The sequence below is a fragment of the Sturnus vulgaris genome, chromosome 8 (genome assembly GCF_052056855.1).
Source record: "Sturnus vulgaris isolate bStuVul1 chromosome 8, bStuVul1.hap1, whole genome shotgun sequence".
NCBI classification, from domain to species: Eukaryota; Metazoa; Chordata; class Aves; order Passeriformes; family Sturnidae; genus Sturnus; species Sturnus vulgaris.
The window spans coordinates 2,215,336-2,231,274 of record NC_142250.1 but is presented as its reverse complement, the minus strand read 5'-3'; the positions used below and the strand labels follow the sequence as shown (position 1 = coordinate 2,231,274).

The following is a 15,939-nucleotide window of genomic DNA, read 5'->3' as shown; positions in this document are numbered from 1 at the left end:
ATTCAATCTCATCAAGACTTTTCATCCTCTTGTGGATTCAGACTGCTGGATGCTAAATTTGGCAAGATCCTCACCTCAAAGCTGTTCCACCACCCCTGTTTTCAATGGCAGCTTGGGTGTGCAAGGCTGGAATCCCATCCAGGTGCCTGCTTTGCTAAAACCTTGGCCCTGGAGCAAGGAGGAAGGGATAGCAGGCAGGCTGGGAAAACACAGCGTGGTTTGGGCAGCGTGCTGAATTTCCCCTGGGCTTCTGCTGCCTGTATTTAGTGCTGCCTTGGCCAGCAGCAGCACTGGGAAGATGAAACCCATTCCCACACCTCCAGCTCTGGCCTTCCCAGTGGGAGCCAGCCAGGCACTGGGATGTGCAGAGGAGCAGGGTGGTGGATGCTGCTCAGGCTGAGGATGCTGGGGGGAAGGCCAAACCCAATTTCACAGTGTTAAGAGCGAGACTTTGGGAAAATAAAGTGCTTTTCTTCACCCCTCTCCCCTCCGCCTCGCCGTGCCAACAGCTGCTGGCGTGAGTCATAAATCTTCCCTCATCCAAATGCCTCCTGCTTCCCAATACTTCCCATGCCAGCCTTAATCCCAGGAGGGTGATCAATAGATTTTTTTTTTTTTTTAAGGTGTTTTGTGGTGTGGAGTGTGGGCAGGGAAGGAGCTGGGCAGAGCTTGGATGCGTGGATGGGCTGGGCTGATTCCAGGGGCTCAAAGTCAGCCCCGAGAGAGGTGTAAATGACAATTTAGGGTGGAGGAAAGGATGGGGATGGGCAGAAAGTTGGGAGCAGAGAACACTGGCCTGGGTGTGCATGTTCAAAAAGTCAGGGGGGAGAAAGGCACTCAGGAGAAGTGGCGGGAAGGGAAAAAGGAGAGGCGAATTCTCGTACAATGGAGGAGAAGGAGTCGTAGTAAGGTAAATGATGCAGGAAAAGATGAAATAGGGAAAAAAGAGGAAGGAGCGAACGTATAGAGGTAAAATGAATTTCAAAACATTTTTTTTTTACTGCTATGAAGATTAGAAGGAAAACGGATTTTTTTAAAGAAATGGCAGACCCCGAGGCTGAAGAATTGTGTTAAAATAATTTTAAGAGACAGCAGTTGGTACATGGAAGCTTTCTCTGATTATTCTATGGAGTTTTTAAAATTTAAATGCTCAACAGGTTGTTTCTTATCTCCTGTTTTTTTCCTTTCTTCCCTATTGGCTTGTCCCTCGTGGATGAGTTAGGGGGAAAGGAGGGCTGTAAGGCATTGATGCAGCAGGGTGGGGTGGCACAGGGAGCAGAATCTCCTCTCCCTCGGGATTTCAGCCCTTCCTCCTGCCTGTGAGCACTGCCCCGAGGCAGGAGCTGGAAAAGGCTTTCTCTGCCTGTCCTTCCCGGGTTTTTTGGGTGGAAATGTGGGAGCAGCAGGGGGTACACGCTGTTCCCCAAACCCTTGGACTCTGGTGCCAGCAGAGCTCCTGCTCCAGGTGCTGCCTGTCCCTGAGCCGATCCCATTAGGAATAAATCAACCAGAGCAGCAGCACAGAGAGCATTTCAAGCTGGCTTTCCCAGCCTTTCCTGCAGGATGCTTGGGAGACATCGAGCTGCTGTGCTCCAGCAGCTCAGGCAGGGCAAGGACACCGGAGGTGAGGAAGGGATTGCCAGGGCTGGAGGGGAACAAAAAACACCAGGTGATGGGTGGGTACCAGATGGATGTGGTGGCCAGAGTTGTCCATCTCTACACGATTCTTTGGTGAAATAGGAGCAAAATGATTGCTGGTGGGAAGAAAAGGGTCAGGAAGAGAAGCTCTGCCTCCACTAGCAATATCCCCCTGCCCTGATCCCCCCAAAAATTCACCCTTTCCCACTTGTGGCTCATCCCAGCATCAGTGACTCGAATAGATCCCTACTGCAAGCTGTTAATTTAGTTAAAGCAGCGAGGGGCAGAGAGAACTGTGTGGGTATTTTCATGGGATTTCAGCCAGTTCTCACTACATAGCTCGTCCCAGGATTCCCAGCTGTGTCGTAGGTAAGTTGGGGAAGCAGCAGCAGGATTTAGAGATCCTCACTGAGATGTGCTGCATTGCCACGAGTCATAAATCTTGTTTTTTAAGTGTTTTAAGTGCCCAGCTGCCAGTCAGGGATTTGGTTCCTTAGCCCTGCATCCTCCTGCCTTGGGGCAGGGCATCTCCCGTGCCTATGGAATACACAGGAGCCCCACTGGCATTCAGATTGCCCAGCATTTTCTGCCCAATGCAGCTGATGGCACTCAAGCACCTCTCCTCTTTGGGAAGGTCCTGAAAGCATTTTGCGTGTAATAACATTGGCTGCAAGTCCCCAGCCTGCCACCTGCAGATAAACACTACAGCATCTTTAATTATAGTTTTTTGGTTTTTTTTTTTTCCTTCTCTTTCCCTTTCAGACCAAGTCAGAATTCACGGTTGAATTTTCTGTCAGTGACAGCCAAGGGGTGAGTGTGAATTCTCATTTTATGGTCTGGGGCACGGACTGGGGGGAGCAGGGCACGTGGGTCTTTGCATCAGGGGAGAGGGCTCACCCTTTGGTCCAAATCCCCAAAAACACAGCCACAAGCTCCTTTAGGCTCTAAATCCACACCTAAATCTGACACTGCTGTTGTCCTTGGGTCTCCACAGGTGATCAAAGGGACAGTGAACATCCAGGTGGGAGATGTGAACGACAACGCCCCGCAGTTCCACAACCAGCCCTACAGCGTCCGCATCCCTGAGGTAGGGACCCTCTCTGCCTGGCTCTTCCCTCTGTGCCTCCCGGGATGGATGGGGGTTGGACAGGAAGGTCTCACCGATGTGTATGTACAGCAGAAAGATCTTTGAGTGATGTAGAACCTGAAGAAGGAGTAGAAATGAAAGCAAGTTTTGATAGAGAAGAATTGCCGAGCCCGTTGCTGGATAATTAAGAAGGCAATGTGTATGTTAGTATGTGAGCTGGGAGGGGTTTATAGCTCAGAGCAAAGGATAAATCCACCTCAAACAGATGTTTTTACCAAGCAAAAAGATTTTATAAGCAAACAAAATGCCATGTTGCAAGTAGAAAGAATTTTCCACAAGAAAACTGAAAAAACAACTTCTAGCTTAAACTGTAACACACTAACTTTTTGTGATTGGAAAATAGTAACGTGAATATGGTGATGTTAGTAGTTATGATAGGCTATAGGTAATAGTAAAAGGATTGATTTGTGTTATGTATTAGGATGCTCAGCAAAGAAAAGTCTATACTGCATTGTAACCAGAACTGGAGTGGCTTCAGACAAACCCACAGCTGAGGTGACAGGCTGTGGGCTGGGCTCTTGTCACCCACGACCCGTGAATTGCTGTATCCTCTGGATACAATAAACAGCATTCTAAAGAGCCAGTCTGGAGCCCCCTTTCAGCTCTTACAAGTGGCCACTCGTGCACTCTGGTTGCCACCACAGAGCTGGCCACCAGTGTACGGGGTTTTCCTCCTGCCCTGGACCCTCATGAGGATGGAACTTCTGGAAGTCACTGCCTGAAAATGGACAGAAGCAAAGTGGTTTGGGTGTTGGGGGAAGGAGGTGGAAGAGGAGATGTGGCACTTTGGTGACATCCTTCCCATGAAAAAATGGGAAGTTTGCAAATGAGTGTAAATGAGGGTCTGTGTCTTGTTCAGGTCACAGAGGTGACCTGAGGCAGGACCAAGGATGTCCCCAAATGCCTGAATTCTGGCAGAGTGCTGCCCAAAGGCTTCTGCCCTGGCTGGTGATTTCCTTTAATGGACTGGTCCCATATTGTCCCTGGAAGGAAATAGGTGGGAAGGGGCCACCGGAGATCATTTGGCTCCAGCTCCCACTAACCCAGCGAGAATTTTCATGTTAGGTCAGATTGCTCAGGGCTTTATCAGGCCAAGAGTTGAATATCCCCGAGGACAGGGTTCCCACAGCAGCAGTTTCTGCTGCTCTCAGCGCTGGCCACTGCAGGGGAGGTGACATCTGCTCATCCATCAGGGACAGCTTCTGCACCTGCAGCCTGACTTGGCCGGGAACTCACAGGTCTGATGTGAATTTTGGGCTTTAAAGCTGTGGCTTCTGGTGCCAGGAGGAGAAGGTGAGGACATTCCATTTGAAACAGCGGGCCTGTAGAGCATTTGACCTGGAGGAAACCTCTTTTTGCACGGCAGTGGCAGGGCAGTTTTCCTCAGATTCTTCCTCGGGGTGTGGCTGAGGTCCCGTGTGCGCTCTGTGTGTGTGAAATGGGGCAGCTTTGGTAACCGAGAGGTGCGAACGATTGTGTTACCGGCGTGTATTTAATATTCCTGCTGCTGCCACCGTGCTGGGCTCTCATCCCTCCCCATCCCTCTGCTGCCAGGATGAGGTTTCTTCATTCGAGCCGGGAGCTGGAGTCTCATCTTTGCACCGAGTCACCTGAAACCTTCCCCCGAGAGTGACACAGGGCCAGGGGCATCTCTGCTGCTCTTTGGAGCACGGGGGCTGCAGAAATGACTTGTGGTGGTGGAGGAAACCCACACCAGGTGCTCCCAGCTCCCACCTTTGCTCTGGAGCCTCTGGAGCTGGCGGGTGGCTGTCGTGTCGTGCCTTGCTGCTGCTGCTGCTCCTCCCGGCAGTGCTCTGCCTGCAGAGGTCTGCAAAGCAAAAGGAATGGCAGCAGGATGGGAGGAGAGCAGGCTCCTCTGCCCTGCCCTCAGACTGACCTCTGGTTTAGCTGCTACCTGCCCCTCAGGTGAAGAAATGGGTTTCTGTGACTCCCCCGGGCATCAGGGCTGTGTTAAGCACCAGTTTTTTACGTATCTGGAATTTCTGTGCTACATCTCTTCTCACTGATGGCTTCTGTCCTAAAAGCCTATTGCAAAGCTTGAGTATCCCCATTCATTAACCTGTGCCCGGCCTGGGGAGCAGGGAGGGCAAAGGTGCTGGTTTGGAATCGTGGAATATTAGAGTCCCAGAATGGTTTGTGTTGTAGGGGACCTTAAAGCTCCTCTAGTTCAGCTCCTGCCATGGGCAGGGACACCTTCCATTGGTTCTCCAATCTGGCCTTGGATGTTTTCAGGCATGGGGCAGCCTGTGCCAGGGCCTCCCCACCCTCACAGGGAAGAATTTCTTCCCAATATCTAATTTAAACCTCCTTTCTTGCAGCTGAAGGCCATTCCCCTGTGTCCTATCACTCCATACCCTCATATGCAGAAAATCAGGGCTAGCTGAGGAAAAGGAACTGCAGGCAGGTGATTTGGACAAAAAAAAAATATATAAAAGAAGAAGAGGCTGAACCTTAGTGCTGTCTCACAGTGCTCTGCAGTGAGCTGTGGTTGTGCTGTGCAGGATTTCCAGGGCTGCCTGGCTCTTTGGGGTGCAGCAAGCCCGGTGCTCCCCCCTTGCAGCCACTTGGCCCTGGGAGCTGTGCTCTTCTGGAGGTTGGCCTAATCTAATTATGAGGCAGAGTGTGCCAGCTTCCAGTTTCTACCCGTGATCTTTAACCAAGGGCACCGATCAGAGGTAATGAGCCACAAACGCCTCTGCCAGCACTCCTGTTCCTCTGCCAGGGACAGGGAGCCTTGCTTTGCCAGGCACTGTGAGAGCAGGGGATGGGGTCTCACCACCTGAAGAAGACCCTCCAAGGGCTGCAGGCCCTGGGAGGTGTCAGCAATAAGTTTTTCTGTGCGTGGTGGCGCAGCTGGCAAGGAGGAGATGTGCACTTGGTTTTGAGACTGGTGCTGAGCCACGAGTTTTCCTTGTTGTTTGTCCACGACTACTCGAAGCTGGAGGTGATGTGGCATGGAAAAGTGGCAGGAGACACCTGGGGAACCAGCCATGGTGAGGGATGACAGGTCACCCCATGCTCCAGACAGCTTGAGGGTGAGCAGTGAGGGCACAGGTGCCAAAATCCACCTCAGAGAGCACCCAGCCCAAATCCAAGGGCCGGTGGATAATGAATGAAGAGGGCTGGAGCTTGGAGAAAGAGAAGAGGCTAGCGTGGTTTTCAACAGGCTGGCTCTGTGCAGATTTGGCAGCTAATGAGGGTTTTTCTCTTTTTAATTTTGAGATAAATGGATGTATCGATTTGCAGTTGTCGTAGCTAATGGAGCAGCAACCGAAAGGCCATTTAAACCTCGCTGCTATTGTGTGCCACTTGGAAAGTCAAAAGAAGAGCGTGCATAAATAAATGGAACACGAAGTAAACTGACCTTTAAAAACAATACTGCCTCTAAATACCCATCCTGGTGGCCCGCTCGGTGTGAGAAGGGGAATTTGTTTGGCCACGGGCTGCGGATTGCGCTCGCTCGGCGGAGCGGGGAGGGATGGAGAGGATGCAGCACAACAGCTCGGAATGCCCAGACCGGGACTGCTGGAGTGGCACCGCTCCTCTGTGCTTGCTGAGCGCTCATCTCATCCCTGGAATAGCTGCTGCTGCTGGGCTGGGAGAGGGAAATGGCTGCGGGGCAATCGTCCGTCCCGTCTGGGCCAGGGCGCGCCCCGTGCTCTGCTTGCCAAAAGGCAGCGAGGCGGGGCGGGCGCTCTCCCGGCTGCAGAGAAAAGGGGAATCCTGCTAGAATCGGCGACTTCATCCTCCAAGCTGGCCTCGACAGAGCTCATTAAGTTCCCGTGTATTCATTTCGGGCTAATGGCTGTCATGCTGGCTGCTGTTTGATTTGCTGTAATGGACTTTTATGGCTTTCCAGTTTGCGTGCCCGTGGCTGTGCCCCGCGGCGCTGCTCTAGTACATTAGTTAGCTGCTCGTGTGCTTGCCACTCTGACCTTCAGGGTTCGTTCTCCTCTTGGATGCATCCCTTGCACTTCAGCTCCTGCTCACGGCCTCTTTTCTACCCCCCTCGCCCAACCCCGAGGCACCGCGTTTCTGGGAGTCTCGGATTTTTGGCTTTTAAACAAGGAGAGATCTACTGCCAAGCCTGTGGCAGGCTGTTGTGGCCATGCCTCCGTTTCTGGCAAGCCAAATTCACTTTATCTGATCTTTTTTCTTCCTTTTGGCTGGATCCGTGGGGAGCTCAGAGCTCTTGGATTGTCACAGTTCAAGGCTTTTAGGTGAAGGCAGCAGGTGGAGTGGAGCCAAGCCCCTGTTTGTGATACCTGGAGTTCTGGGGACACCAGGGTGGACTGTTCCCCCTGGTTCCTGCTGGGATTTCTGTCCCAGTCCCGAGCAGGAAACCTCCAGGGGCTTCCACACAACTTTCCACTTGCCTTTTAACTCCTGGGGCAGTGGTGGAGTCACCATCCCTGGAGAGGATGTGGCACCTGGGGACAGGGGTTAGTGGTGGCCTTGGCAGTGCTGGGGCAATGGTTGGACTCGATCCTAGAGGGCTTTTCCAGCCTAAATTGTACTATCAGGTAAACTAACTTCAAGTCTAATCTCTCCTTGGAAAAAGCTGTTTTCTGCTATAAACCCCCAACATCCTGAGCTTGCTGATCAAGTTTAAGCCATCCCTGGCCTTCTCTCGGCCTTGGAGCATCAGCAGTTCTGACATGCTGGCAGAAAGGTCATTTAATTGTTGGTTTCTTTCCTGAATGTTCCCCCAGGAGGTTTCCATTGGGGTTTTCTCTCCTTTTTTTTTGCTCTGCCCCACCTCATTCCATCTGTTAAAACACACTGAGTGATTTATGAAGTGATGTGTGTTACATCTGGAGGTCACACACCCCCATCCCTGGAAGTGTTCAGGGACAGGGTTGGATGGGGCTCTGAGCAGCCTGGTCTAGTGGAAGGTGTCCGTGGCAGGGGGTTGGAACTAGAGGGTCTTTAATGTACCTTCCAACCCAAACCATTCCATGATCCTATGATCCTTCAGCAAAAAGCTTGGCACCAGGCCAGAGACTGCAATTCAGTCATTCATGAAATCACAGCTGGACCACAAGAGAAGTACCTGGAGCTTCACAAGGACACAGGAATCAGAGCTCTGCCTTCAAATTTGTAACCACAACCCTCTGCCTTGGGAACGTGCTCATCTCGTCCCGAATTCAGGCAAGCAGGGGGAGTGGGAAAGGAGTTTAAAAATGGAAAGGAAAGTTGCTGGTCTGCACGCAGCAGTGTTGATCCAGCTTGCAGGTGTCTTATCTCCCGAGCTGAGCCCTGATTTGCCGATTTATTTTAATTGGGAGGCAGGCGGGCGCTCGCCATCAGCAGCAGCCCCTTCTGCTCGGGGAGAAGCCTTTGGGACCGAGCCTTCACAAGCTGCTGGACACCATTCCCATCCTTAATGTGGGGGTGTAGCTGAAATCGTGGCTTTTATGATGTCTTTTCCTTAATGGTGCAGAGCGGGATTTGGCGGGGAAGGAGGAGAGGAGGGAGGGGAGCGCCACTGCCCCCGTCCCCATGGCACAGCCTGGAACCCATCCGTGCTGCACAGCCAGCCGGGGCAGGGAGGAGCAGAGAAAGGCCCCAAAGCCCTTGCTGTAATTAAAATTATTATTTTGCTTTAAGGGTAATAATGTCAGTAATTACATCAGCTTCCCTGCCATCCTGCCCGGGAGTCTTCAGGGGCTCGTATAATTCTATTGCCGTGGCTCCGGGGCTGGTGCTGAGCATACAAAGCAGCTGCCACGGGCTGAGCCCCCCCTCAGCCGCATTGCCCAGCCCCTTCCACGCTCCCAGACACCTTCTGGGGCTTTTTTGCCCTCCCCCCCTTTAAATAAAGAGCCTTTACAGTGGATGTGATGATAACAGAGCTGATAAGGAAGATGTTCCTACCACATTGCAAAAATGACCTATAATCATTGCTGGCTGCTTTCCTTCCTCGTGTCCTTTTTTTTTTTTTTTTTTTTCCCCTTCACTCATTGCTTTCCTTCCCCCCCTTATCCTTATATTCCCACTTGGAGTTTAGAGCTGAACAAATAATTTACAGTGAATAACTTATCCCCCCAAATCCAGCCATGCTTTCCTTCCGCTACCTTTGAGCGTGCAGAATTTGCAAGTGCCTCGAACTTCTCCTCAGCAAATGGGATACAGTTAAAAAACTTATTTATTTATTTATTTATTCATTTATTTCTTCATTTATTTATTCATTTATTTATTCATTTATTCATTTATTGTAGGGGTTCTTTTGGTTGTTTGCTTGTTTTTTAAAACTTCCTGGAAAGGCAGCAAGCAGTGGAGTGAGTTATTGAAGCTGTGTTCATTAAGCACTGTTGGACAGAAAAGTTGGTTCTCTTTCCTGGGTAGGTCAAGCACTTCCATCTCCCCTCCATCCTTCCATCCCATTGGACCAATAGGAAGTGGGGATTTGCTGTAGCAAGAGGGTCTCTGTTGCACAGGTGATAATCTGCAACTGGTGAAACGCTTCCCAAACCTCCTGGACATCCTCCCATTTTAATCATCTTTATTGTGACAAGAAAAACATAAATGGGCTGAGAAGTGCAGGCCCTGTCTTGGGCTTTCCTTCTGGCTTTGGGATGCTGGTGGTGTCTCCAGGCAGGAGCCTGGAAGCACAGCAGGCACCAGCTGTCATCTCCTCCCTGCTTTTTTCCACCAGGACTGGAGAAAAGAATTTAAATGAGACAGAATGCAGTGCTTTGAGTAAAACACGGGGTTGGGGCTGCAGGGCTTTGCACAGCTGACCCTGCAGATGTCAGAATCCTAGAATGGTTTGGGTTGGAAGGGATATTTGAAGGTCATTTAGTCCATCCCCCTGTCATGGGCAAGGACACCTTCCACTATCCCAGGTAGCTCCAAGCCTTGTCCAGCCTGGCCTTGGACACTTCCAGGGATCCAGGGGGCAGCCACAGCTCCTCTGGCCACCCTCACTTTGAATAATTTTGTCCTTTGAAGCTGTGATGGAGGAGGAGCTCAGACCTGGAACATCTTTTGCTCTGAAGGTCATCTGCGTGCAAGTTCTTGTTGCTAATTTTGCTGTGACGCCAGAGGGTCTTGAGTGACGTCCTAGGGAGGGAAAAAAAAAGTGTCCCCTGCCCCTTGTCGGGGTTCACCAGCGAACAGGAGACCCTGGTCCTTTAATACACGTGACCGAGGAGAGAAATGAGAGATGCAACAGAAACTACTGGGGCGGAAAACTCCAAATGGCGTGGAAGTAATGTGTAAAGTGTCCTGGAGATAACAGTCATTTCCAGCAGGCAAAACTTGGGCTCTTTCTGGAAGGCTACTGCAGCAAAGAGGGGGGGGCAGCCTGAAAATTCGAAATAGCCTTGCTGTTCTGGCCAGTGTGTGGTGCTGGGCAGGGAAAAAAACGGGTTTGGATCAGAAAAGGGGAGCCAGCATGTAATGTGGTGCCTCCGTGGAGGAGCTGTCATGATGGGGAATTAGGGAATTGTCTAATTAGGGGGAGAGGAAGGGAAAGCGTTCAACAACCTTCTCTGAGTGAGGAGAGCACAGGCAAAGAGAGGGGCAAGGTGACTTGGACAGCTCAGTGATCATTCCTCGTGGAAGAAATGGGGAAAAGGAAAAAAAATCCTCACTGACCAAAACTCCTTCACGTGGGTGCTGAGGGCACGGATCTGCTGATTCCAAAGCTCTGTCCCAGTGTCACCAGGGCGATGTCTGAGCTTAGAATGGCTGATGCCAAGTGATGGTGGCTCCTGGCAGTGGCTTGCTCAGAGCAGGCACGTTCCTCTGGAGCAGGAATTGTGGTCCCCCAGCACTTCCTGGGCTGGGAAAGGTCTCTTTCCCAGGGGACATTCCAGCCCAGCCCTCTCAGTGTAATCACACTCACACATCTGGGCAGCAGATGGCTTCAAGGTCTCTTCCCCGTTCCAGGAACAGAGGGGTGAGCAGGGAGTGAATGGGACAATCTGCTGGCAATTAGTTTTGTTTCATCTCCCTTTCCCCTGGTCACCATCTCCTCCCAGAAGCCTGGGATGTAACTGATGATCTCATGCCAGCCAGCTAAAGCTGCATCCATCCTCTTGCCCCACATCCCTGTTTTACCTCCTTCTCCCTACCTCACCCTTGGAGTCATCAGCAGAGCTGTGTCTGGATGGTTTTTAACTCATTTTTCCTGGTTTTTAACTCATTTTCCCTGGTTTTTAACTCGTTCAGGTGGCCAGCAGCAACTGGTCCATGCCAGGAAGCAAAAAAAAAAACCCATCTCTGAAAATATATTTAACATTTTTTACTCACAGTTTGTTGGTTTAGGCTCCTTTTTTTTTTTTTTTAGTCACAGCACACCTAAATTAAGGGGTGATTAAGGTGGTGCTGAAACAACACTGAGGGACACTGGAATTTTGGGGTCTTTTCCAGCTGCAGTAACCAAGATGAGCAGCAGATCCCTGAGGTGGGCACACATCAGCATCCTCACTCCGTGCAGCACGGGAATGTGAAGCTGCAGCTGGCACTTTTTTCCGATAAAAACACCATTTTTAATTAAGATGGAAATATTTAGGGAAAATGTTGCCATTTTGACAGCAAAGCTGGGGAGAAATAACATTTCAAAAGAACCATAAAAATCGCTCTTGCAATAGATTCATTCCAATCTCTTCTTGAGAATTGCATTTTGTGTTTTATTAGTTTGTAATGTGTCAGTGACAGTCATGTATAATAAGCTTTCCACTGCTGGTCAAACTTTGTGGTAAAATAATAGACTAAATCAGCCTCTCTGTAAGTTTTTTAAATATTTATGTGTGAACTGAACTGTTTGTATCAGTTTTGAGCTGTTTTCATTACAGATGGAGGGAATTTGATCTAAGTAGAAGTTTCAATCAAAATTAGGAGCCATTACTTAATTTCAACCGTTAATTGCTGTGGGAACTTAAAATGTGAGTGATTTATTTTGTTAGTGCAAATAATGGAGAGAGCAGGGAAAGTGAATAGAGGGTTCAAGGCAATTTTGGTTGAAGGAGGAAAAAAAATGGGGAGGTTTTGGAGATTTGCTTTATAGGAGGCGTGTAAAACATATTGATTTGTTTTTTCTGAGACAGGATGCAAACCCAGTTTGGGGTGAAAAAGGAGGGGTGGTCATGGCTGTCACTTTTTGCAGGATGATGGTTCCTTGTCCCTCTTTTTTTTCTCACCAGGAAATTGAGCTCTGCTCTGTGTGGTCAAGGGGTTTTGCTGGGGTGCCAGGGAGGTTTGGCCCCACACCTCTGAGCTCGGGTGATGGTCATGCCAACAACCCCCTTATTTTTCAAACTTTGGTGCTATCTGACTTCCTTAGGCTTGTCCTGCAATTGTAAATCAAACTGGAAAGGGTAGTGGGAAGGGAGAAGAGGAGGTGTGAGTGAAGTCAGCCACCTCCTGCCCAGCCTGGGTGTCATTAATCTCAGCCACCCACACTTTGTTTGGTGTTTGGAGGCACCTCCTGACCTGGAGTCTGGCTGGTTGTGCCAGGATGGCCACCAGCACCACCTTCAATTTGGTGTTTAAGGAGGAAAAAAAGAGGGTTTGTAACAGGTATGCTCATCCAAGAGATGCTTTTTTAGCAATTTAGTTCATTGCCATCAGTGGAAGATGATCTTTCCCTAATTAGTAAATCTTTATTTAGAGATAAGTTTTCCAAACCGTGGATAAAGTGGGATCTACCTGTGCTCCATCCCAAAACCAGAGTCGGATGAAAACCCTGAAATTGAAAACAATTTTTACTGCCTGTGGGATTTAGATGATCCCAAATCTCCCTGGGTCAGGAGCAGTGCTTAGAAAAACATTTTATTAAACGTGCTGGAAATGCACATCCAGATGTTTGCAGATTCCTCAGCCCCCCCCAATATCACATGGTGAAGGGTTTGGAATTTGGGGTTTTTAGTAATAGGTATGGGACAATATGGAGGTTCTTGGGCCTTGTCTCTTCTTCCTTGTTCCTTTTTCTTGGTTTTAGGCAGTAGTTTTTTGGTTGGATAGTTGGTGCTGCAGTGCAGGTCACAGGTGTTTGGTTGTTGGGTCAAAAGGATAAATCATATAGGTGTTAGCTTTTAAATGGATAGTTTACCTTTAAAAAACCTTGTGACTAGCTAAACACACCTCAATTTCCTCACTTTCAGCTCGTTAGCTAAAAGTGCTGCTGAGCTCTCTGTACTATAGATAAGAATTAATAAACAACTGAGTCCAAACAAGGAAATCCATATTTTCCTGCTTCAATCCCGACTCTGAGTGAAGGCAGAGGGAAAAAAGCAGAATAGTCACTAATACGTGGAGACACTAATTCCCATGTCCCACCCTGTGCTCCTGTGTCTCTGTTGGCATGCCCAGGGAATGCTGGGGGAAGGTCAGCTCCCCTCTGGCAGGCAGCAAACCTATTTCTCACCTAGGAATGGTTCACCTTCTTTTCTTACAGCAGCACCTCTGAAACAGAGCGTGGGTGTCTGCTCTGTGCTGGCCCCGTGTCTTGTGGGGTGGATGGGTGGCCCAGATGTTTGCACCCAACACCAAGGAGCCTGATCCCCACCTGCCTGGTCTCTTGGGCTTGGGAGAAGGAAGCAGAGCTGCAAGAAGAGCCTCTTGATGGTAGCCATTCGTGGAGGAGCCACACGAATGGTAGATGGTGAGGAGAGGGGAAGATGACCTCAAGGAGGTTTTTTGGGAAGGGCAGGAAGCAGGGACAGGAGAGCAGAGCCTCACCTCCCTTCTGCACGTCCGAGCTTGAGGCTGGGCTGCAGCAGGCAGGTTTTTTTTGTTGTTTTTTTTGTTTTTTTTTTTGTGGGGGGAGCTGCTTAAAAAGCCTCAGTGGAGCGTTATGGAATGGGAATGTGAAGGGTAATTGAGCTGAAAGCCATTCTCCTCCTGCAGCCTGTACTGCAGGACCTGCTCCCAATGCCAGCCTGGAATCCTGCTGGAAGAGAGGGAGGTGGGGCTGCACCCCTGGGCTGGAGGTGGCCACTAAACACCCAGCTAAGCCAGAGTAAAGGGGAGAAGCCACACCAGGGAGAGATGCAGAGGAAGGCTTTGCTTTTTATACAGAAAGGCAAAGAGGTTCCTGAGCTCATCTCCTTCCTTGCAGGCACTGCTCTGCTCTCCATTTAGTCCCTGCAGCTCAGGTGCCACCACCCTGTGTCCTTGTGTGGTCACACCACAGTGGCTGTCCCCCCTTTCCCCACTCAGAGCTCCACCAAGCATCCTTGTGCTTTCTCCCATTGAGAAAATGCCACCCACACACACACACACACAGATGCTCCAGAGCACCCACTGGCATGGCCAAATGGCTGATAATTTGGAATAATCAGGTTAATAAAAATCTCAACCAAAAGAGGTGTGGCTAGGCAGAGTGGATGTAATCATTAAATTAAAAAAAAAAAAAAAAAAAAGTGAGGTTTTTGTCACTGTCCCTTGTCTCTCTAGTCCTGGGAGTTTGTGGAAGGGGATGGGGGCTTGGAGAGCTGCTGGTGCAACCCCAAGGACCCCCCCAGTGTGGACCCCAGCACAGCAGTGGTGTGAGATGCTGATCCCAGCTGTGTACCCTGTCCTCTGTTATTGATTGCTGAACAGGCACAGTTAAGTGCCTCTCATTAATATTTGTTTTGGTCTTTTCCCTGAATTCTGATGAGTGGAGGAGATGCTGCTTATCTCTCTCCTGCAGGTTTTCTTTCTAGAGGATTCCTCTGGCTGGTGACAAACCTGGGCTCTGTAGCCCTCAGGATGAGGGATGAGGTAGTGGCTGACACGAAATCTTGGGAACTCTGCAGAAAGAAAGCAGGGAGGCAAAATTAACACAAAATTAAGAGGTAAAAACACTCTGCTCACGTTGTCCAGATGAAATATGGAATGCCAGGCTCACCTGTGTTCGGAAATGTCTTACAAGGGACTCTCTGGGCAAGTGGGTTGTGCTGGCTGAGCTTTGGAATGGATGAGCAAGGAGGAATGTTGGGATGTGGAGCAGGCGGCCAGGGACTGCTGCTCAGCCATCCTGGAGCTGGTCTGGAGGTTTCAGGATGAGAGCAGAGGCTGTGGGACCGGACATGTTCACAATTCGGGTTGGAAGGAACCTTAAAGCTCGTCCTGTTCCACCCCCCTACCATGGGCAGGGACACCTCCCACTGTCCCAGGCTGCTCCATCCAACCTGGCCTTGGACACTTCCAGGGGCAGCCACAGCTCCTCTGGCCAGGCTGTTCCTCTGCCTTTTGAGGTGCTCTGTGTCCTTATTTCTCTTCTCCATCCCTAACCCTGCTGTGGGTGGACGACTCTCCCTTTGTTTTCTGTCCCCTTTTTTCCAGGCAGCACACAATGGCCACGTGAATTGCTGGGCTGTGACCAGATTCTCTCATGGACTCGGGCACGAAAGGGATTTCTGAAACTTGCCGAAATAGGGCAAAGCACTTTTTCTTTCCGCCTTGTGTAATAATGCCTTGTTTGTTAGGCTTGACTTAGCTGCAGCTGGCCCACCCAAAGCCATCGAAATGATTGTGAGCAGCAGTTTCTGCCTGCTCGGGTTGTGCTCCCAGGCACTTTAGGTGCAGCTCCTGAAATGAAAGATTTCTGGTGTGCCCAGAGGCAGTGAAAGAGCTGGTTTAATGTGGTTGCCTCTCCAGCTTTTCAAGGGAGAGTTGGGTTCAGGTTCTGCTCTGAAGTGATATTAGAGTCCATGGAGCATGAGAAACTGCATTTGTTTGTGGGTTACAAATGAAGACCTGTCAAAAACCTTTTTAGGCAGCGACAGAAGTTTTCTTTTTCATGATACATTTAACTTTGGAAGGCTTTGCCTCCCGAGCAGGCTTAGCTCTTCTCTCTCTCCCTTGCTGTGAGTTTGGAAAAAGGTGCTTGGCAAAAGCTGCTCTTCTCTTTCTTGCTCTGCCTCCCCATCTGTTTGGAGGAGTGTTGGATCCTCTGGGATGCTCTTGCTCCTGGGAAATGGAGTGGCCAGGAATGAAGGGGGTGGCAGCACTGGGGGAATGGGACATGGAGCCCTCCCCGTGCTCGAGGCAGGTGCTCCAGCAGCTTTTTGTGGGCACAGGTTATTCCCATATATCTGGTTATTCCCATTGATCTGCTGTCAGGAGATGTTCTGCCAAGGATAAATGTGCTTATAGGATTTCTGTCTTTTTGTTGTAAGAAGCAGGACTCCATCCCT

The 15,939-nt window shown here is 50.0% G+C and overlaps 1 protein-coding gene across 1 annotated transcript in view; it reads left to right on the top strand.

Annotated features, from left to right (window-relative positions):
- Window positions 1–15,939, top strand: part of CDH23 (cadherin related 23) — a 176,266-nt gene that overhangs the window by 38,231 nt on the left and 122,096 nt on the right. The window contains exons 5-6 of the mRNA XM_014883277.2: window positions 2,401–2,448; window positions 2,633–2,725. Of these exons, the coding sequence (XP_014738763.2) occupies window positions 2,401–2,448; window positions 2,633–2,725 (141 nt within the window). The remainder of the gene's footprint in view (window positions 1–2,400; window positions 2,449–2,632; window positions 2,726–15,939) is intronic.